The 23,612-nt window shown below is 46.0% G+C and overlaps 1 protein-coding gene across 1 annotated transcript in view; it reads left to right on the top strand.

Annotated features, from left to right (window-relative positions):
- Positions 1–10,745: 10,745 nt before the first annotated feature.
- Positions 10,746–23,612, top strand: part of SCD5 (stearoyl-CoA desaturase 5) — a 165,430-nt gene continuing 152,563 nt past the window's right edge. Inside the window, exon 1 of the mRNA XM_003414120.4 lies at positions 10,746–11,207. Within this exon, the coding sequence (XP_003414168.2) occupies positions 10,976–11,207 (232 nt within the window). The 5' untranslated portion in view covers positions 10,746–10,975. The remainder of the gene's footprint in view (positions 11,208–23,612) is intronic.

A 23,612-nucleotide genomic window follows, 5' to 3' on the forward strand; every position in this document is an offset into this window, starting at 1 on the left:
AGTAGGTTTTAGGCTGAAGGAGTTCTTGAAAAAGCTAATAAAATGTAACAAAAGGAAATAGACTTTAAGTGTGGTATGTGTTTTTTACATTCTGGATTAATGTTTCCAGAGATCTGCTGAAGTATTTATTTAGCAAACAAAGCTAATGTTGTTACATCTGAACACCTAGAATGACTTTGTACAAATATCATTACTCAGTAATGCCTGAAATCATTATTTTATGGCGCTGCACTCTGTTGAACTTGCATTTGATATTTGGCTGACATTCCATAGGTCTAGAAGCCTATTGTTAATCCGCTAGGCCTGTCTCTGCTTTTATTGCTAGTGGCAAAATTTCCTGATCCCTTGACCTTTCTGGAAATCCTGGTGGCATATTGGTTAAGAGTTCAGCTGCTGACCGGCAGTTCAAATTCACCAGGCACTCCTTGGGAGCTCTGTAAGGCAGTTCTACTCTGCCCTATAGGGTCGCTATGAGTCGGAATAGACTCAAGGGCTCTGGGTTTCTATGGGTTTTTATTGACCTTTCTAAAACCACCCTTGTGTATCAGTGGGCTTTTATACTCTGCAGATAGGAAGGGGGTGGCTTCAGAAGCCTTGTGAAATAAGGAAACCTTACTATTTCAAAAAAGATACAAAAGCTGGTTGGATTTATAGTTCTTACATGCTAAGTTGGACACCCTGGTGGTGTAGTGGTTAAGAGCTACGGCTGCTAACCAAGAGGTCAGCAGTTCGAATCTGCCAGGCGCTCCTTGGAAACTGTACAGGGCAGTTCTACTCTGTTCTATAGGGTCGCTATGAGTCGGAATCAACTCGACGGCAGTGGGTTTTTAGTTTATATGCTAAGTTAAACCTGATGAAGTTTGTGTCAGAAACACCTAACTCTGCTATTACTCTTTTAAAGGCTATTACATTTCTTGGCTCTGGAGAATGGCATCCTAATATTATTATTGTTTCTTAAGTAAATATTTGTAAAGTACTTTTTACACTGCAGTGTAGACTTCATGCCCAAACAGATGTGTTTCCAGGTAAGCAATGTAAAATGAATCAGTAGGGAGCCTATAATAGGAACAGAATGGATTCAAGTTTGATTAGAAGAAGGTTCCACGTCTTTTCCTTCTGAACAGTAAGAGGGTAGTGTGAGTATAATATGTAATGTAAGAGAGCCATCAGTGGTCTTAAGGATGACCATTAAGTATGATTTGGCTGATGACGAAAAATCAGTTCATCTTGTACCTTGTCCAATCAAAACCAGTGTATATGAACACCCATCATCCAGAAGGACCTACCCACTCTTGGAGGACTGGAGGGCGAGGTGGAATTGAATGCAAAACAGATTTCAGTAGTAAAGAAGAAAAGCAACTACCTCCTAAAAGTGACCTAAAAATAGTTTCCTTTCCCTCTGGCTAATTCTGCAAATAACAAATGACCTTCTCTGGCCACCTTTTTTTCTTTAAGGGATCTTTGGGTGAGAACAGATCAGTTTAAACAGGCTTTACAAAGTAAGAGTTCTCTCCTGGTATATACTGCTTGGACACACTGATTGAAGGGATCCAACATTTACTTGAGCTAGGCGCTGATATAGGCGTTTAAGATTTCTCTTAATCCTCACATCTGCCCAAGGAGCTCAATGATTAATTCCAGTTGTCCAGTGCAGCTGGTAAGCAGTGGAATCTGGAAGTCTGGTGAGCGCATCTTTTTTCACAAAACCATATTGTTTCTCAAAGTAAGGATAGGTAATTGCAACTACATCCTGAGTTTTGTTTTGATTTCTGCTTTTTGTTTTGGGTTTGGGTTTTTTTGTTAGTTTGTTGTTGGTTTTTTTTTTTTTTTTTGCTTTTATAAGCCTGCAGAGACTTGGTATTTCCCACAAAAGAGGAATGTGATTATTATAATGGGTAGCATTGAGTATTGTGTGTTGGCTTCTTTTCAATAAGATTCTTTTCACACAGTGGGAAAGACAGTTCCTGCAGCCCGAAGCCTGTATCTCCACAGCTTGTGGTATACAAAGAGAGTCCTCTCACAGTATTCATATACTACTCACAGGCAGCTCTGATTGGCGTTGTTTGTGTCCCATGCCCACTACCTGACTAAGCTTTGTGCCTGGGGAGGGGGAGTACTCCAACTGGCCCGCCCAGGCAGTATGGTCACCCTAGTTTGAGCACAGTGGTTTTAAGCCCCACCAGGACCACATGGAGTGGCTCTCCAAAGGAAAAGGTACAGGGGAGAAAAGAATAGGCCAAAACAGCCAAGTACTAACTATAGCTTACTACAGGGAAGAGTTACAGTACCAGTGTTTTGGACTCTGGAGGGAAGACTTAGGTAGGGACAATAAGAAGCTACTAGGGAGCTCACTTAATCCCAACTGCTATAAATTATATCCTCACGAGGGACAGTTGTAGAAAAGCACCCTGCTGGGAGCCAGGGAACTGGGTGTTAGTGTCTCCTCTCCCATTTAGTCAAACCATGTTACTTCTTTCTGCCTTCATTTCCCATCTATCAAATGAGTGGCTAGGACGAGATCTCTAATTTCATGTCTAGCTCTGGAAGTCTGTAACACATTATCTACTTTTCCCATGGTGCTATTGCACAGAACAAATCAAAAATAAATTTGGATAAGCACCAAAGCTTTGAAGAAAGATAACAAGAAAAACTCAGGTCTATTTGGATACCTTTATCCCTCTTGCAGATTTAATTTGATTTCTAATCTAGATGAAAAAATCTTGGTTCGAAATGAATGGGCAGGCATTACAGAGATGGTTTGCAATTTGAAGGCTTGAGGCAAATAGATTTGCTTGGCCTTGAGGTCCTTAAGCAGTCAGACCTCCTCATTAATGACATACATTTCCATGAAATTAACCTTTCTGTATACCTTTTCCCCACATCAAGACCAGGCTAGATTTGACGATGTCTTAGTTATCTAATGCTACTGTAACAGAAATACCACAAGTGAATGGTGGGTGGTGGATAGCTTTAACAAACAAATTTATTCTGTCATAGTTCAGGAGGTTAGAAGTCCAAATTCAGGGCCCCAGCTCCAGGGGAAGGCTTTCTCTCTCTGTCAGCTCTGGGGGAAGGTCTTTGGGTCTAGGAGTTATTAAGCACAGGGAACCAAGTCCACGCCTGGCTCTTCTTTCTTGGTGGTAGGAGGTCCCTCCTGTCTTCTTTCTTTTGTATCTCAAAAGGCATTGATTCAAGATATAACCTAATCCTGTAGATTGTGTCCTGCCTTATTAATATAACTGCCTCTAATCCTGCCTCATTAACATAAGAGGTTAGGATTTACAACACATAATTACATCAGATCACAAAATGGAGGACAACCACACAATACTGGGGATCATGGCCAGTATTTTTGGAGGACACAATCCATAACAGAGGGATTACATAGGATTCTCACAATGAACTATTTTTTTCTCTGGTGCTGCAAATCTGGGTCACCCTTTTGACATTCCTGAACTCTCTTTACAAATACTCCTCCCCACTAGAGAACAACAGGGCCTTTACCTTTTAAGAGCAGCCTGTGATAATTGACACAGCAGGAAGAGAAAGAGATCATTGAAACAAACAATAACAGCAGCTAATACCTAGAAATAAGAGTTTCTCTGTGTTTATCTGTCCTTGGAAGCCAAAATAACTATCCTAAAAGAAAATGGGGTGGGTGTTCGTGGGAGGAGGGGAACTGGAGAGGTGGGAGGAGGGGAACTGGAGAGCTGGAAGACTGGGGAGGGGAAAACCTTGTCAATACTGTCTTTCTTCTGTCACAATAATAGGGACTGTTAATTTATTTCAGAGAGCTGGCATTTGCGAGCAGGAAGCAGGCAGAGTGGGGAGGAGTGTGGTTCCGTTTGTGAACCTTGTTTCTAGCCAGGTGTTGCTTAAAGGTGGATGTGGTGTTGGTATTGCCAAACAATAACATGCCATAACTGGCTCTTTAAAAGGATGATTAGTGATTCTCCCGTAGCACTATAGTTTATAGAAGTAGTTGATTTAGCCCTGATGGCACAATGGTTAAGTGCTTGGCTGCTAACTGAAAGATCAGTGGTTTAAACCCACCAGTCCCTCCATGGGAAAGACCTGGTGATCTGCTTCTGTAAAGATTACAGCCTAGGAAACCCTATGGGGCAGTTCTACTCTGTCCTATAGGGTCGCTATGAGTCAAAATTAACTCGACCGCACTCAACATTATTTGATTCACTCTGCCTTTCCCACTGCATTGTGCCTTCCACGAGCACAGGGCCACGTATGCTTATGTCAGTGCAGCTGTGCTCAGTGCTTGGCTCCTAGAAGAGATGCAGTAAATGTACTCAATGAAGGAATCTTAGTTGATTGAAACTTGAGATACTTTGGAAAGGTGCAAAAGGCAGCATATCTCTGACAGAAGAACTAGGTTTGGGTTGGTTTCAGTACTTCAATGGGCTTTTCATTAAATAGACCCTCCTGTCTATCTTACGAATCAGCACACTGATCTGGCTACCTCCAGCATGCTGTCTTCTCTGCCAAACTGCAGCACACTATTGAGAGATCAGGAAATGTGGGGAGGGTCGTAAGCAACAAGGCTGGGATTTTTGTTAAAAAGAAACCTCTCACTGTCTCCACATCCGAAGCAATAGGAGTATTCATTTTAGAGGGACATGTCTCCCCTCATCCAGTGCTATAAAATCTTGATGGGAAAACTGTTTTAATCCATTTAATAGAGAAAGAGGGATGCTGATCCTCCCGTAACCGAAACCTAAGAAGACTAATTTTCTACTAAACCATAGTGTCGCTGTATCTCAAAACTAAAACTCCTTATAATCCTTGAGGCTAACTCCTCAACCTTATGCTCCCCAGGAATCATCCTAAAGCATGTGAATGGTTTGGGTACTTTGAGGGCAAGAAGGAGTGTTTTCATTTAAAGTTGTTGCCCATGCCCCTTACCCAATGGAAATCCGCCTCCCCCTTAAATCCATATGCTGCTGAGTCAATTTCTTGTGCCAAAAATGCTACCTAAATGATTCCCTCTGATAAGGGGGAGCAGGTCATCTTATTTCACGGTTCTCCTCATAGTATGCAAGTCCTGGTCCTGTGAGAATTCATTCCTTCAAGGACTGAAGCCCTCCAAACCACCCCGTTATGCTTCTCCTCCCAGTCTGGGACCCACCAGGAGCACCCTGGCTTCCTGGCCAGGTGGGTTTCATAACTGCATCCAGTCCATCTCTAAAGCAATTTAGAAACAGAAAGTGTTATTTAGCACTTACCACATACCAAACACTGTGCTACGCTTTATTTCTCACAAAAATCCTTTGAGGTAGATGGTTCTATCTCCATTTTGCACATGAAAAAACTAATGTTGAGATTATTAGGTAAATTGTATAGACAGGGTTCCCAGCATAGGTCTGCCTAGTCCAGTCAGTTTACATGCTCCTCGGCACTAACTTACCTCTGACATGTGAACTACAGTTGCTCAAGTCTGTGCCACTTCTCAGGTAGGGAGGTTCTTTCATGTACATTAAACCAAAAAACCAAAACTATTGCCATCGAGTTGATTCCTACAGTGACCCTGTAGGACAGAGTCGAAATGGCCCACAGGGTTTCCAAGGTTAATCTTTATGGAAGCAGACGGCCGCATCTTTCTCCTCTGGAGCCACTGGTGGATTCAAACCACTGACTAATCACTGACTTTTTGGTTAGCACTTTAACCACTGCACCACCAGGGTTTCTTTCATGTACATTACCTCATTTAAATCTTAAAGCTACAGCTTAGTATAGTACCTATATTGCATAGGATGAAATTGGAGATCTAGGAAACTGTCATTGTTCCCAAACCATTTTTACAACACTATAGCTGAACTATACCTATCCTGAGGTGCTTCAGAAGACAGGCCTAGTGATCCGCTTCTGAAAACCCTATGGAGCAGTTCTTCTCTGCACACAGGGGGTCTCACCAGGCAGAATCTACTCCATGGCAACTAACAACAACAACAACAACGGAGCTCCTGTACTCAGAATCTAAATTTCCTTAAGAAGAGCACAGACTTGGTGGCAACTGTTGTAAATCACTAACTTCAAGAATGGATCTTTTCTTTCTCTTCACTTCCTTTCTGAAGCCTGCATTTTCTTCACCAATATTTTTGTCACAATTTAAAAAAATCTTGGTATTCACACTTTGAAGGGGTACAGTCTTACCTAAATGCCACATACTGACATATCTCCTTTGCCATACACACTCCCATCTCTCAGCCTTATGCAATTATCCAACTTGGGGGGTCTCAGCCAAGTAACCCTATCTTTCAGGGCCTTGTTTGCTGCCCCTGCGTCTGTGAAGCCCTCCTGACCATGCCAGATGACATGCCTCACCAGGCAGCTCTCGTGTTTTTCGTAGGTGGTATTAGTAACACTTTCTATCTTCTGTCTTCTTTCTATTCTCTCTACCAGAAGCAACTTCTACTCCAGCGTACGTACTGCTTGCCAGAATGTGCCATCAAACATTCTGACTGATGGTTTTCTCCAGGGACGTCTTGGAGCTGCCCTTTTGTAGTTCGTATCCAACTCAACAGCACCTAACAACAACAACAACATTTATAATCTTACGTCTGTCCTTTGGAGCCCTGGTAGCATAATGCTTAAGAGCTACGGCTGCTAACCAAAAGGTCTGCCCTTTGACATTTGGAAGTTACTGCCAGTCCTTCTTTAGGAAGCCTCCTTCCATCCCTTGGGTACCTGACTCACGATCTTCTCTAGCTAAATAGGGACACCATCTTACATTATTTCAACCCTGTCTTAGTCATCTAGTGCTGCTACAACAGAAATACCATAAGTGGATGGCGTCGACAAAGAGAAATCCAGTCTCATAGTCTAGTAGGCTAGAAGTCCAAATTCAGGTTGTCAGCTCCAGGGGAAGCTCTGCTCTTTCTCCGACAGCCTTAGAGAAAGGTCGTCATCAGTCTTCCCCTGGACTAGGAGCATCTCTGCATAGGAACCCCAGGTTCAAAGGACATGCTCTGCTCCCAGTGCTGCTTTCTTGGTGGTGTGAGGTCCCCACTCTACTTCCTTCCCTCTCCTTTTATCTCTTGTAAGATAAAAGGTAGTGGAGGTCATATTCCAGGGAAACTTCCTTTATGTTGGATGAGGGATGTGACCTTAGGGTGTTAAAATCCCACCCTTATCCTCTTTAACATAAAATTGCAATCACAAAATGGAAGACAATCACACAATACTGGGAATCATGGACTAACCAAGTTGACACTATTTTGGAGGGACACAATTCAATCCACGACAAACCCCCATGTGGAAGTCCTGTCCAGTATACCTCAGTCTCTCCATCCTGCAACTTCCTCATCTCCAGTGACTGCCACCTGTCCTCACCTTCGAGTACTGGAAACTCTTCCACCACTGTAGGTCTTAACACTAAAATCCCACTCTTGGAGCACAGTGCCCATTACTTCCTTTATTCTCATTCCCTAACAAATAGAAGGAAGTCTGCTCTTCAACCTTTTCCAAACGTAATTGCCTTTGATCCTTCTACTTTTTTGTGAGTTCCTAGCTTCCTTCTGATTACGTTCCCTTCCCCCTTCCTCGGCCTGGACTCAAGCTTCTCTCTCACCAGCACCCTCAATGACCTGGTTCCCTTGTCCTTCCATCAAACCCATCTTACAAACCCCCATCCCTACCTCAACCTACTGCTCTTGGTCAGTTTCCTCTCTCATTCCAATCAACAGCTCTTGGAAGCCTTCATCACCTTTCTCTAGCTCTCTGTCAAATTCCCACTCTGCTCACCCAGCAGATGGTCTGATCATAGTCTCATGGGACAACTCGGTCAATTGGCATAATATAGTTCATAAAGTTTATGTTCTACATCCTAGTTTGGTGAGTAGTGTCCAAGGTCTTAAAAGCTTGTGAGCAGCTGTCTAAGATACAACTATCGGTTTCTACTCATCTGGAACAAAAGAGAAAGAAGGAAACCGAAGACTCAGAAACCAAAAACGAGTGTACGGGACTAACAGGCTACATGAACTGCAGCCGCATCTACCTTGAGACCAGAAGAACTAGATGGTGCCCCACTACCACTAACGATCATTCTGATCAGGGCCACAATAGGTGGATCCCGAAAAAACAGGAGAAAAATAGGGAACAGAACTCAAATTCTTAAAAAGTCCATACTTACTGGACCAGCTGAGACTAGAGGTCTCCCAGAGACTATGGCCCTGAGATACTCTTTAAACCTTTAACTGAAACTGTCTCCTGAGGTCACCTTATGAGATTGGCTCATAAAATAAAGAATATCACCATGGGGCGAGAAGAGTGTATCTTGTAGATGCTTCACTGTGAAGCTGGATCTGAAGGTGTCATTTTCCTTCAGCCCCTTCTAAGACATTCCCTCCTCCATCATGGGAACAACCAGCTGAAAGGACTGGCCCCACCCAGCATGACTCATTGGAGGGAAGACAGGATGATGTTCACGCAAGATAGATTCAAATAGAGTAGCTTATCTAATATGTAAAGAAACACAGAGGGATAAGTAAAGAGTATTTTGCTGCTTCTCCTGGACTTGTATGTATGCCTGATGCCTAAGAGGAGTTTATTATTTTTCTGGTAATAAACCAAATCTTCCAATGCCCTTCCAAATTTCCAAGGCCATAGCCAAGAGGTTACATTTATTTGATCGGTCTTCCTTCCTAGACAGGGATTTCCTTTAGGGCGGAGACTATATTTGATGTTGTATCCCCTGTGCCCACCAGTCTGGGCACATAGCACATGCCCAACAAATGCCAAACAAATGACTGAATAGTTAGAGTGAGGGTGGGGTAAGTCTTTACAATAATTCAGAGAGATGTTTTTGCCTGAGCAACTAGTCCACCTCAGAGAAAGGTCAGGCTAGGCCAAAGAGTCAAGGGGGGGTACATGGGTCTGATGGGAGTGGGGAGCAGAGAGAACATGAGAATAAAAAGTGGTTCACTATAGATTTTGCACTGAACGGGCTGGTGTAATTCACATCTTCCAGTTTCGTGTTCTGTTGTCTCACTAGCCATTACACAGTACCCACATTTATCTGGTTCCCAGGTAAATTTCATTTCATTCAGTAATTTCAGCTCTATCTGAAGCACCACAACACTGACTTACTGGCTCCAATTCTACAAACTACATACCTGATTCAGTTTTAAATTAGATACGGTTTTATCCTGTTGAATGCACTGGTTCAGGTCTGCTCGTGCACAACCCTTTCATGCAGTCAGTTCCTGGCAATTTTTTTTTTTTTCTCTCTCCTGGAGAGAAAAACACTGGGTCATCCAAAAATCAACTTCATTTGTCCATATAATGTCAATGTAATGGCACCCCTTAAAACTCACATTCATGGAATTTGCAAGCTGGAAGGAATCTATCCCAGGTAAAGAAATGGGTGCTCAGAGAGCTGAGCTGGGTCACAGTGAGTTGGAACTAGGATACAGAGCTCCCAGCTTCCAGTCCTGAGTTTTTTTACTTTTGTCACCCACCTGCAGGTACAGCCACATCTGCCCAGGGCATGTTCAGCTCACCCATCTTTGCATTTTCTGTGCAACTAGAGCCCTCCCTGGGCAGCTCTAAATTATCTGCTCTAGGAGGGGAGAAATGGGCAGACACAAAATTTTCACAGGTTAGTTTTCCTTAGAATGTTCTGGGTGAGTTTTTTTTTTTTTTTTTTTTAGGCTCATTCTTAATGGTGCTGACTTTAAGATTATTGCTACATTAACTGAGAGCTAAGGAGGCTCTTCAGAAGCATGCTAGAAACAAAAACCCATTGCCAGGGAGGTCAGTCCACTCATGGTGACCCCGTGTATTACAGAGTAGAACTGCTCTATAGCGTTTTCTTGGCTGTACTCCTTAAGGGAGCAGTTCACCAGGCCTTTCTTCCACAGAGCCGCTGGGTAGATTCCAACGCCAACATTTAGGTAAGCAGCTGATTGCAAACCGCTTGCGCCCTCCCAGGCTCCCAGAAGCGCCGGCTAACAAGCTTAAAATTTGCGTGCGGCTGATGGGCTGCTAAGTGGACGGGGCACTGTTGGCTACTAACCAGGCCCCGAATCATGTATGTATCACCCAATGGGCACAAACTGAGCCGGTACGGTGCGCCTGGCCCGAGCAGGGGATAATTCACGATGCCTAAGAGTTGAGCGGTTGCCCTTCACCCCTCAATTGGTCCAGCGGGCCTTACTAACCGGCAGAAACTGGGACTTCTGATGCTCATCTCGGATCTGGCCTTGTGCTGAGACTCTGGGCAAGTATTTTAAATTCCCCAACATGGGTGGTCTGTGGCTTCATAAGAAAAAAAAAAAAAAAGACTTCTTAAAAGGGATAGTCTGGGGAAAGGTATTTGGGTGGTAGAGAAAACAACAATTAAACAAACAAAAGTGCTGTGCGCTTGCTCTGCAGGCTCCCTAGCCCAGGAACCACGTCCACCCACCCCTCACCCTCACCCCCCCCTCCCACCCTCACCCCACCCCGGGCGGAGGCTGCCAACTGCCTACCAAGCGGACTCCCTCTTCTGGTCCCGGGGAGCCCAGGCAGCGGAGGCCAAGGGGCGCCTTTCTCTTTAAGAGCCCCACAGGCAAAGCTGATTGGCTGTAGCTATGCAGGTCTTTTTTTGCTCCGGCTCCCTCCGAGTGCTCCCTCCCGCGACGCTTTCTCCGCTCTCTTTCCACAGCCCCTCCCTCATCCCTCCCACCCCCTACCCCCTCCCGCCCTTCGCACTCACCTCTTCCTCCCAGCTGAGTTCCGCCCTGACAGTGGCATGGGTGGTACGCCGGCAACAGATGCAGGGCGCCTAGATTTGCATCTTTAGGCCAAGCTGAGAGCCTGAAGGTAGAAGGAATCACAGAGAAGGGCTGGGAAGGCAAGGACCCGAGGTGCGGAGAAAACCCCCTAAAATTTTGGCAGAAGTCCCCGCCCCCACCGGCTAGCTCCGCGCAGGAGAGTGTCTGCCTACCGCGGCCGCTGCAGCCGGGGCGACCTCTCCCCAGCCATGCGAGGCCCTATCGCAGACGGGACGAAGGTCCACTTCTGCAATGCCAAGGAGGAAATTCGTGCCCGGGTCGACACCTCGGAGGGCGACGGCGGCCAGAAGAGGCCGGACGCCCGCGGGCAGCGCCAGAACATCGTCTGGAGGAACGTCGTCCTGATGAGTCTGCTCCACCTGGGGGCCGTGTACTCCCTGGTGCTCATCCCCAAAGCCAAGCCGCTCACTTTGCTCTGGGGTGAGTCCCGCTGTCGCCCCCTGCGGCCTGGGCGCGCCGCGTAGGTGGCGGCGAGGCGCGCGGGGTCGCTGGTCGCGTCTCGGCTGCGGGCGGTGCGAAGCTCCCTCGCTCTCCCCTCACCTCTCCTCCATGCACCCTGGCCCAATGGGAATCCGGTTCTCTGCCCTTTGGGACCGGCAGGTATTTCTACCCAGGTATTTTCAACTTCTACGTCCCTGGCTGTCTGCCTGAGGAAGCACATTTGCCAGCTCCCTGATGGAGAGCGGGGAGGACTCGGGGTCTGGCGGTGCCGCGGGTGTGCGCAGAGGCGCGCAAAGGGAGATGCTGGGCACGATCTAAACCCGGCTCTGAGCGAGGGAATACAGGTGGAATGGTAGTGTCACCCGTGCAACACCGCCTTCCCCAGCCTCTCTCAGCTCCTTAGTCTCCTCCGCCGGCCAAGGACGTTAGGGCCGAGTTAAGGACTAGAAAGGCAGTGAAGGAGGGAGGAGAGACCCGACAAGGGATTGAGTCTTCGTTTTCGCACAGAAGAAATCACTTCCCTTCCCGCCTCTCCAAGACCGTCGTCCCAGCCCCTTCCCGCCCTCTCGCCCCGGCCAGTGATCTCCCATACCTAGTTCCAGTTCTCCGACCCTAGAAGTTTCTCCAGCAGAAAACCGAGCCCATAGCGAGAGCGCTTTGCACGCAGCAGAAAGCTCCGACTGTGGCCGTGCAAAGCTCCCCTCCAGGCCCTTGTCCCCCTCTGGCCGACGTGGGTATGTTTCCCGCACCTGTGGCTCTCCCCCCACCCTTCTTCCTTGCACTCCCACCCCTGCTGGCAAGGGAGGGAGCTCAGGAGCCCACCACCACCACGGAGGACTCCGGGGGGCTCTATGCCTGCCTGCATGATCCAGGTTACAGACCTCTGAAGCACCTCGCACCTTCCTCCTCCTCCACCCCCGCTCCCAATAGCTGATTTTGACCTGGGTCTCCATAGCGGCGGTAGCCAGGACAAAAGGCGCAGGCATTGATGTCCACCGCTGAGAATTCGACGAGGTAGTCCAAGAAACCCTTTCAGCCCGGGTTTCAGAGATCTCTAAGGAGCTGAGCAGGAGAAGCACAACCTACTTTTATTGCCAGAGGGGAAGAGGAAGGAAGAAAATTGAGAGACCGTTTTCTACAAAGCCTTTTATTTGGTAGAATGCCAGCTTCAGATGCCTAGGTAGTTAATGGGGCCACTGGGGCACCAAGCCTTCTCTTGAAACCCGTGCAGCCCCTGCTCTAGGAAGCAACCCCATTGAGAACGTGGGTGCCTTTTAGGGGGGTGTGACTGAGGGAAGGAAGGCACAGTTGAGGGATAGTGAAAGCAGCAGGGGGTCTTTGGGAATCATTGAAAGGTTATAAAGTTCCCCCAAACCTGCCAGTAACCACCTGCCTCATCCTTTCCCCTCTCAATGTACCTCTTCAATTCTGTGTCCTTTTTACCAGCTATCTTTGTTAAGTATTGGTTGAATTCTCAGTCTGTCTGCCTCCCATCTCTTATCTCCAAACAACTAGATTGTAGAGAGTTCAACGCTGGCATAACCGACACACTCCCACCTTGCCAACAAAAGCCCTTATTGCCCCAGAGCCTCCAGCGAGCTCCTCTCTCCCCCAGCTTCCAGGGGCTGTGCTGTGTGCCGGACCTCAAAGTCCACCTGTCTTTAAGGGATCAGGTCTTATTTTCAATGTTGCAGTGTGGGAGAGCTCGGGGAGGAGTGAGCACTTAAAATATCCTATGTGCCTGGAGCTCCACAGGACCCACAAGCTATACTCCTTACAGCCACTGAACCCCTGCTGACCCTGGCACCCAGCCAGGAACAGTAAGGATGAGACCCCCCACTCCAGGTTTGCCAAGTCACTTCTGCCCTTTTCAGGCTGCCCTCGGTGGTGAAGACAGAATCTTTGTTCTAAAAGATTTTGGCCAAAGGACACCTCCCTCAGCCTCAAACTCCCCCACCTTCTGGGAGAAGTCAACATGCTGCAGGAATCTGGTTTCCCCTTGTGATAATTGCCAAATCTCATGCTTGTACCTCCCCGAATGCCTTAGCTATTCTTCATCAGCTCTGTTCCCTGAATCTTGAGTCTTTCCCTATTTGCCTTTCATTGCCACTAAAGAAAGAAAGAAAAGCATATATATGAGAGGGAGCAGACAATGGTGGATGTTAGAGTTTTAAGGTCTAAAATTGTGGCTTAGAAACATTGCAAACAAATGGATCTTAACTGATGGGTATCTTTTGAGAAAAGCTATGAGGGTCAGTTGGAGATGAGCTAAGATCAGTGGCAGTGATGGCTAAGATATATAGGGCAACTGGAGGGACTAGGGGGACCACTGACACAGTCTCAAAAGCCCTGATACCTTGACCCACAAATCCCACACACACACCCTTCTGCAGAATGTCCTTTTCTTCTATCTCTCCATTGGCTCTGTTTTGCTTAGGGCTGAGTTCATGCATTAGAGGGCTGCTCATCCACCTGCTGGACCTGAGTTGTCAAGGAAATAGGCTTAGCCCATCCATTGTTTGCCACCCTCTACCCCAGGTGAGGTTGCCCTAGAAACAAGAGGCATCCATGCAGTGCACCTGGCAGAGGGTGTGTTCGGTGTGCAGTGTGTGGAGAGTAATTTGCATGGTAGTAAAATGTCATCTGTGAAAGAGCCATCAACTTGTTCACTGTCTGGCCTCATCCACTGGCTGGCCTCCCCCACCGCTTTTTATGATTCTCCTTGGGGCTATAGCGTTATTTTCCCTCTGATCCTTCCCACTCCAGAGTGGGCATGCTGTCAGAACAGAATGCTCTTGGTGCCCTCAGGTTTTGAGGCAGGAGTTTATGAGTTTCAAGGACCAAAAAGCAGACTCCAGCTGGAGAAAAAAAAAATCTTCACCTGAAGGCTTGAGCTCACAGAAGGGCCTGCTTTTAGAGTCTTAGGCCAGAGTAGCAGTTAATCGATGCTCTGAATGCCAAGATGGGTAGAGCAAGGGAGTGTTTAACGGTGGTTACAGAATCAAGCTAAAAGTCTCCGGCTCCTTCCCAGTGTGGTTTATTCCTGATTGCCTCCAAGTGTTCTGGCTGTTGGTTTCCAGAAATGCCAGGGACTTTTCTGGTTTCTCCCTAAATGTCATCAAGTTCTCAAAATATGTCCCATGGTGACATCATGTTTTTGTTTATTTTTTTCCTCATGGATTAACTTCAGTGACAGTACTGGGCATGTAAAGCAGTCCGGCCCTGGTGCTCCCTTCAGTGGGCTGGCCTGCCTTCTTCCATCTTTTCTGGCAGCAGATGTGGTCATTGTTTAGGCTGGTACAGGAATCTCTGGTGCCATACTGGTTGCTGGAGCATCTTGACCATCCTGAGCGGAATTCAGCTTGTGGCGAGGAAGCTAAGAGATGGCAGACAATTTGGAGAGTCAGGAGAGGCTGAGGTTTGGAAGGCAGTGTCCACCAGTCAAATTCTGCCCAATTCTGAGAATTGCCCAAAGATGAGCTGCTTTTTGTTAGGCATCAGACAAAAATAAGCCATCCATGTTTTAGGATGGTCCTAATGTCTTTGTTGGGTTGTGCTTCTTTTTCCATCAAGTCCCCAAGGTTGTTGAGAAGCCCCAAGAATTTGTGGCCATGAACTTCTGTCTTGCCTCCAGGTTTTCTAGGGTGACCAAAGCTCAGTGGAGAGGCAGATCTGGATGTGAGTCCTTGCTCTCTACTTACTTGACATCCCCGTGGCCTTGGACAGATGAACATCTCTAAGCTCCCATTTTCTTCCCCCAAAAATAGACATATTAATGCTACTGGCTCATGAAGTTGATATGAGAATTAAATTAGGTAATATATGCAAAGCACTTAGCACAGTGCCTGGCCCTTGGTTGTTCAGCAATTGTTAGCTGTCATTATTATTGGTCCTAATACTGGGTCTTTTTCTTAACAGAAGGAAAAAAGGCACTCCCGCAGCATAATCGAACTTGACTTCATTCCCTCTCTGGCATGGAAAAGCTTGTTTGGGCTTTGGAAACAAGGGTTCTTTCTTGAAACCTCCAAAAATGGAAGAAAACACATCTCCCCTTTCCTTTCTCCCTTGCTCATGTCCTTTTCTTTGTCTTTCATCCTGTCTTCTTCCTCTTCTATTTTCTTCCTCCAAGAAGATCACTGTTTTGTAGCTAAGAATCTTTTTGTTCAGCTGGCAACTCACCTGATCCTCAGTACTTGTGTTTTTTTTGAGCACAGCCAGTTGCAATTACTATAGAATTATCTCTCTGAATCTCTTAAGGTCTTAGTTTCAACTTGTAATTCCCCCTCCTGCCCTTTTGGGACATCTTTTAAAAAATTTTTTTTAGTGCTAAGTGGACTACTAAAACCGTGAATGAATGTTCATTTTTAAGCCTTGTCATCCGCAGCCTAGGGTCGCAGCAACTCTTACATTTGGAATAAATGAACAAGCACTGAAAGCCTAAAAGCTTTACCCAAGGGTGGAGTGCAGCAAAACCAGACAGAATAAATGGTGTTTTTGCTGGCTTAATAGTCCCAGCAAGTATAAATATAGGTTGAGGTTAGTATTATTGAGTCAGTTTTTTTTTAAAAAAAAAAAACTGGTCAAGGTCATTGCAAGCTGCACTGTGATCATGAAATGAGAAACAGTGCTGCAGAGTAGAAACCGGGGCTAGAATCCTGGCATTGCCGATTAGTTGTTCAACCTCAGACACATCCCTTTATAGTTTGTGAGCCTCAGTTTCCTTGTCTGTAAAATGGGATTGACAAGAATTCTGAGCTGACAGGTTGCTGTAATGATTGGGGCCTGTATAAAAGCGCCTGTCAGAGTAGACACCCAGTGCTATCTACTCTCGTTCCCTCCCAGGCCAGGGCCTGGGTCACGATACTTGCACTGGATTTGTCATGGACCTGGGACTTTGAATTCATGTGGCTCAAATAGAAGGCACATCCTTTAAATCCAAATATTGGACTACGACCTTGCCGTAACTTTTAGTTCTTGCCTTTTCTAGTTTTGTGTATTGCATAAAGTTATAGTAATTACTTGAAAAAGCCATCAGTAGATTTGCAAAAGAATGTCAGGGCCATGGTGGTTTCTTAAAGGTTTCACAGAAGCCAGTGTCATTTTTGAGTGGCATTTTCTTCCTCAAGCACTTATTTTGCCATCCTGTAGTCCCTGGCATGCAGAGCTTACATGCCCCTCTGCTGTGACATGTTGGATTTCTCTGGAAGTGGCACAACCTTAGGGTTAAGTGTGTGGGCTTGGAGTCAGAGAGTCTGGGTTCAAAGCCCAGCCCCTCACATATAGCCTTGGGCATACCTGTTAAGCTTCCCAACCTTGGTGTTCCCAGCTGCACAACGGGAATAAAAACAGTACAACCAGCATCAGGTCGCAGTTAGAATTAAAAGAAACAACACAGTAAAGAGCTTGGCCTGGAGCCCAGCTTCGTTCACACACCCCTAGTGTTTCACTTCACTCGTCCTCTATTTTGTTCATCCTTTGGGAAGTCTTGCCTCAGTCAGCTGCCTGGCTGGAGAAAGCCCTGGTTGTCAGAGAGCCCTAGTCATGGGTAAAGGCAGTTTGTCACCAATTTTATTTCCCCTGGCAATGGACTGGTGGCTCCAACAACAGGTGCCGGCTGCCCTCCCTCGTAAATGCCCACTGCTAATTCACGTGTGAAAGCTATGAGGTACTCACGGTTGTGCATGTAGTCACATATTCATTCATCCACAAATTCATTCATTATTTTTATTGCTATGATTCTCAAAAATGGCTGCTCATCAATCACTTGAGGAGCTTTAAAATTTTTCAAAAGCTGGGGCCCCCACCCTAAACTGAAAAAAAAAAAAAGTTCCTACAGAGTCCAGTCCTACACACAGTGACCCTGGGTGTACAGAGTAGAACTGTGTTCCAGAGGGTTTTCAAGGCTGTAACCTTTTGGAAGCTGATCACTAGGCCTTTCTTCTGAGGTGCCCCTGGATGGATTTGAACTGCTAACCTTTCAGTTAGAAGTGGAGTGCTTAACAGTTTGTGCCACCCAGGCACTTGGAACCCAGATTGCAAAAAGACACCAAACCTGTTGCTCTCAAGGCAATTCCAACTTATAGTGACTGCATAGGACACAGTAGGACTGCCCCATAGGGTTTCCGAGGAGTGGCTGATGGATTTGAACTGCTAACCTTTTGGTTGGCAGCTAAGCTTTTAACCACTGTGCCACCAGAGCTCTGAACAGAGATTAGGGAGATCTTAATACTATCACATCCTGTGTGACCAGGGTAGGTTTGAACCTCTGGGGTGAATTTAGTAGAACTCTACCTGTTTCCTATCTGTACTCTGAAGATAGGACTTTGACATTAAGCACACAAGTGAAGAGGTGGCACCAAATTTGCATCTATCTTTAAGTAAGGACATCCATTGTAGCACAGAACGTGTTAGTGTGGATTAGCTCTTACTAGGTGTTCCAAACGGTTAAGCACTTGGCTGCTAACTGAAAGGTTGGTGGTTTGAACCCACTCAGAGGCTCTGTGGGAGAAGGACTTAGCAATCTGCTCCCATAAAGATTAAACCAAACCAAACACTGCTGTTGAGTCGAATCCAACTCATAGTGACCCTGTAGGACAGAGTAGAACTGCCCCATAGGGTTTCCAAGCAGCTAATGTATTCATTCTGCCAACCTCTTGGTTAGCAGCCAAGTTCTTAACCACTGTACCACCAGGGCTCCAAAAAATTATAGCCAAGAAAACTCTGTTACGTGGGATTACTACAGCACCTAACAACAACAGGTAGTGGCCTTAATTGGAATCTCCAGCCAAAAAAAAGAATTTCTTTGTTAAGAGATTGATTTAGGTGTTTCTGGCTAATAGCTGGGGCTGAGCACCATTATTTGCTTTATTTATTCAATTAATATTTATTACTTCCCCATGATCTGCCAGGCACTGGATAGAGTAGTAAACAAGACACCATCCCTGACTTCATGGCACGTACAGTCCAGTTGAAAGATCAGAGAGCAGGGGGTAACTGCTAAGGCAGCATTAGCTAGAGCGCTGTAGGGACCGGAGAAGCAACGCCACTTGGGGGGCTCTCCAGAGTGATTGGCCGCTGCACTGAGGCCCAAAGGAGCTCCGGGGCTGGCTGACAGGGGTTTTGGTGAGACTTTGTTCCAGGCACGCAGCAGCATGAACAAAAATCCAGAGGGGTGAAAGAGACACAGACACAGGCCTGTTCAAGGAACTGATTGTTCCGGGTGGCTGGAGAGCAGCCTGGGAAGAGGGAGGAATGCAGGCCGCTGATCCAGGGCACAGAAGGTTCACCAGGACCAGGCTGAGGCTGGAGGAGGTGCAGGCTGTGGAGAGGCCACCCCTGGACACTCTTAGTCTCTACCAGACTCTCACCTCCTCCTCCCCTTGGGCCCTGATCTCAGCCTATCACACACCAGCGATTTCTAGTCCCACCAAATGACCTGGAGCCCATTTGCCATACCAGACATTTGCTAGTGGGATGAGTAAGACTGAAGTTTTTAAGGGAGGACTCTGGGGCAGACACCTTCCGGCTGGCCTAACCAGCCCTTGCTCTAAGCAGTTATGCAGCGGGCCCAGGCACCTTGCCTCAGGGTGGCCAGGGATGAGAGGAAGGTAGGAGTAATGTCTTAATCAGGCATTTGATTTCACAGACTTACAGTTGTTGTCCTCTTAGGCTAAAATACTAAAAACCGTGAGGGTCTAATAGTAAACCCAGACTCGGAGTGTTATCCTCCTCCTCCTCCTTTCTTCCTCTGTTCTCTATTCCTCTGTTATGTTCTTTTATTCCTAAAAGGTGAGTGCACGTGTGTGCACACGGGCTCATTTGTGTTTGCACGCACACATGCTTCCTCTCTTGAGCTTGCATTTAAACAGCTGGTTCTCACTAGCGCACATTTAGGAATGGTTGGTTCTCTCTGCTTCTACCTCTAGCTCACCATTTCTTTCTTGTCCTTTGAAGAGAACCTGACCAGGTTCTGTTTCTGTGGGTGCTTGGGCCATTGCATGGTCTGGTGCTTACTGGGAATGGTTGGAGGACTTTGTGGGTCCTAGCAGGCTACAGACTTCTCTCATCATGGGGCTTAGAACAAACATTGATAGCCCCATGGCTGTAGCCACCTGAGCCTTACAACCATGCCACTCAAAGTGTGGACTTAGATGAGCTACATTAGCATCATCTGGGAGCTAGTTAGAAATACAGCACCTCAGTCCCCACCGTGGACCTATTGAATCAGTACCTGCATGTGAGTAAGATCTCCAGGTGATTGATCTGCACACTAAAGTTATAGAAGCACCCCAGCTCAAATCCAGCCGTAGGCTGTCAATTCAGAAAAGCTGGACAGCAGTGGGATTTTGCAATTTTTGTTTTTAATGGCCTCCTCCCCTCTGCTTCCCTTCCTAACCTTCTGAGTCCTCTTAGCTTATTTTAGAACATACTGGGATTCTGCTTCTCTTGCCAACAAAAGGCTGTTGCTAAAATCTTTAAACCAGCAGCAATGATGTTTAATTCATGGGCTAGAAAATTAATTTTATATTCATGAATAGAGCTGGGGAAAAATAACAAGGAGGTTCTGTGCACAACTCCTGGGAATTCAGCTTATCTGTTTAATAGATACCTAGAAAAGGTGGAGGGACCAGGGAAGAGGGCTGCCCTCTACAATATTATGGAGCAAACTGGATCAGTTAGGAGGATGCCTTTGGCTGTAAGTAGCACAAAACTTAGCTTTCAGATGGCATAAATGATAAAGAAAATCCCTACTCTCACTGATAAGAAATCCTGAAATACGGCATTTCTGGGTTGACCCAACAATGTCATTAAGAATGCAGGTTTCTTTTCTGCCATATTGGCCTTGTCTACATTTAATTTTCCTCATGGTTGCAAAATGGTTCCTACAGTTCCAGGCAGCACTTGGAGTTACAGCAATGTCCATGGAAGAAGAGAGAGGCTACCCCTTCCTGAAGTCTTGTTTTATCAGAAGGGACATCTTTTCTGGTACCCCAAAGCTGACTTCCTCTCAGGTCTCACTTGCAGGATTGTGTTAAGTATGTGTTCTTAAACTCATCATTGGCAAGGAAATAAGTTACCCTGGCTACTTTGGCATAACCAGAACTGGCCACTGAGCCACATGAGGCAGGGACAGAGAGCCAAACAGAACCCTGGCTCTGGAAGCAGGAAGAAGGGGGCATGGCTGCTTGGGCAGCCAACTCTGCTCCACGGCCGCCCTTCCGTCCGTCTCATGCCCTTCCCTCTTCTGGTGTCATTTCTACTCCAAAAAGGTTCTAGTCTCTGTTTTATATTTTAGTGGCTCTTCCTCTCTATTTCCTAACCCCTACACTGTTTGTAATCCTGCACTCACCACCAAAAAAAAAAAAACCAAAAACCAAACCCTTTGCCATCAATTCAACTCCAACTCATAGTAACCCTATAGGACAGAGTAGAGCTGCCCCATAGGGTTTCCAAGGAGTGGCTAGTGATTTGAACTGCCCACCTTTTGGTTAGCAGCCAAGCTCTTAACCACTGCGCCACCAAGGCTCCCCACAGTGTGTTGTGAAGTCTGCCTTTTTCCTGAAGCTCTCAGCTCCTTGATGGCATTTCTGCCTCACCAGGGTATGGCACCCCACCTTTCCGTGATGAATGTTCAACACATGAGTGCTGGTTAAATGGATGGAAGAACAAGTGAATGAATGAGTTTAAGTCACTATGTGGCCTTTCTTTCTACGGGAAGTTTGCATTTTATCCCTTAACATTGAAAATGTTTTTCTTCTTATTGAACTTTGCGTGTGAATTTTGGGGAAGGACTAGGGAGAGAGATGCCTTTCTCAATGCCGCAGAAATCTGCACACCCCGTATGCCCGCGAGTCGCCCTAACTGCACAGGGGAGTTTTCAGGGCTCTCTATTGCTTTCCTATGTGGGCTTTGTTGGGGTGCAGTGGGTGTGGGGAATGTTATTCTGGGAACAGGGAATTGTTAAATTCCATTGTGGGAAGGTACCTAGAATGGAATTAAAAAGAAAAAAGATAGAAAACTAGTGACTTAGAATGTGTTCTCACAAAGGTTTTCTGTGGTGACACGCTGTCCCCCATGGAGGCCTTCGGCCCCTGACTCATGGTGACCTGCATGGCCCTGTGCCATCCCCATGATTGGTTGTGGATTGGACCGTTGTGATCCACAGAGTTTTCATTGGCTGATTTTCAGAAGTAGATCATCAGGCCTTTCTTCCTGGTCTGTCTTAGTCTAGAAGCTCCAGTGAAACCCCTTCAGCGTTATAACAACACGAAAATCTCCACAGAATGACAGGTGGTGACTGCGCTTGAGGTGCATGGCCAGGAATCCAACCTGGTCTCCCATGTGGAAGGGGAGAATTCTACCACTGAACCACTGATGCCTCATGACTGATAAAGACTGATAAATAGTTTTCTCAGTTGGTCGTTTTCCTCATCATTGAGGTGACACAGACTCTCGGTGATAAAATCACAACCAGGGTTCTGTTCTGTAGCCTCAAATTTTACTCAAGAAAAGTGCATTTCAAAGTCTGGTGCCTCTTCACTTAACATCATCCAGCAGGAGCTTCTATTTGCACAACCAACCTAAGAAGGAAGTATCTTATTTAAGAGAAAGATGTTAACTATGTTATAAGAGAAACAAAAGTATCGCTTTTGGCTAGAGAGTATGGAAAACCTTCTTTTGAAGTGCAGACATCAGGAATGTGTAGAGCTGGATTGCAGTGTAGACATTGTATAAAACCTTTGAGGCAAATACTGCATGTAAAGTACCTACTTAGGGTGGCTGCTTGATCGATGTCACTCTGGGTGGCTGTTGGGTGGCAGATTAGGAGCTAGGTCATTACTTTGCCTATAGGTATGTGATATTGATGTGGTAATCAAGGTCTTAGGGGTTATGGAAGTTTCTGGAGAGTGCCCCTGAAATGGGGAGAAAAGAAACAGATAATGTCTTAGAAACGAAATGAAACGAGAAGAGTTTATAATTCAGATTTAAATTTCTTTCGTTCCTGTGTAACTGTCATATTAATATCATCGTACACTTGCCGTTTGGACTGTGTTGATTTTAACTTGGCCCCCTGAAATACAACCTGTGACCCAAATGGGCAAGGCCATCTCGCATAGCATCTTCCTCCTCCCCATCAAGAAGCAGTTATCGAGCAAGCCGTTAATTACTTATGGCCCTGGGCCAAGAACCATGTAAGAAAACAAAGACCTGGTCCCTGCCCTTGTGCCTTTTATAACTCTAAAGAAGAGCTGTGAGTCCCGCCCCCAGCTGTAACTACATAATGTACTGTCCTCTAGGCATGTTGTTAGTTGCTGTCCCGTCAGTTTTGACTCATGGGGACCCCGTGTGGGCAAAGCAGAAGTGTTCCATATGGTTTGCAAGGTCGTGACCTTTCCAAAGCAGATGACCAGGACTTTCTCTGGCAGTGTTGCCGGATGAGTTTGAACCACAAACCTTTAGGTTAGTAACCAAGAGCAAACCATTTGTGCCACCCAGGGACCTTTACATAATGGAAAATACTCTTCTATAAAAGTTCCATGCATGAAATTAGGATTGAATTTCTAAAATTTAACTATTCTGTGGGGTAGTTTGTCAATCCACTACTCTAGTAAATAAGTTCATAAGGGATTTTTGCAGATGGTTACAGTGAAATTCATCTCTATTCTCAGCTTAGGACTTACTTTAGTATCCCTGAAAGCATTTGTTTGCCCTGGAGTCCCTATAAGCAAAAGGAGGTATTTATTAACAACTGTGGATATCTACCCCCTTCCACCTCCCACCCCCAAATTCACTATTTTTAGTTCTGCAGCACTGGAAAATTAGGTGAGTCATTAGCATTTTTGAGCAATATCGAATTACTCCAGAGTCTTGAATCCATCTGGAGTCCTGGGGGGAATGAAGTCACTACCCTCTGAGTATAGCCTTGACATGAACCTAAACTTGGCAGAGCTCCCTTGAGGGTTGAGAATAAGCCACAGTTATTAGAGCTAATAGTCCCTCATGTACAGAGCTGGTATTCAATCAGTGTGCCCCACTGTGGCTCTCAAGTTGTTAAAATACTAAAACAGCAAATAGCAGCTGCCTCTCCTGGGACTCCTGGAATTCCCAGCCATCCAGAAGCTAAAGGGTCAATGCCTGGCCCAGTTGCAAGGCGTAAATCTACATCTGTTTGCTTGGTTTTGATTGGTTGGTACCCCTTTGGTTGTCAAGTATTTTTAACATCACCTCTGCATAGGGTTGGTGTGAGTCGGAATCAACTCAACGGCAATATAATGCATACAGTCTTTGGCTTTTAGCCCTTCACAGTCCTATTCTAATTGAATAAGAACTTTCTTTCTTTCAAGTTAGTGTGTCATTCTTGTTTAAATTTATCTCCAAATCATG

This window comes from Loxodonta africana, chromosome 5, assembly GCF_030014295.1.
Source record: "Loxodonta africana isolate mLoxAfr1 chromosome 5, mLoxAfr1.hap2, whole genome shotgun sequence".
In the NCBI taxonomy this organism is placed as follows: Eukaryota; Metazoa; Chordata; class Mammalia; order Proboscidea; family Elephantidae; genus Loxodonta; species Loxodonta africana.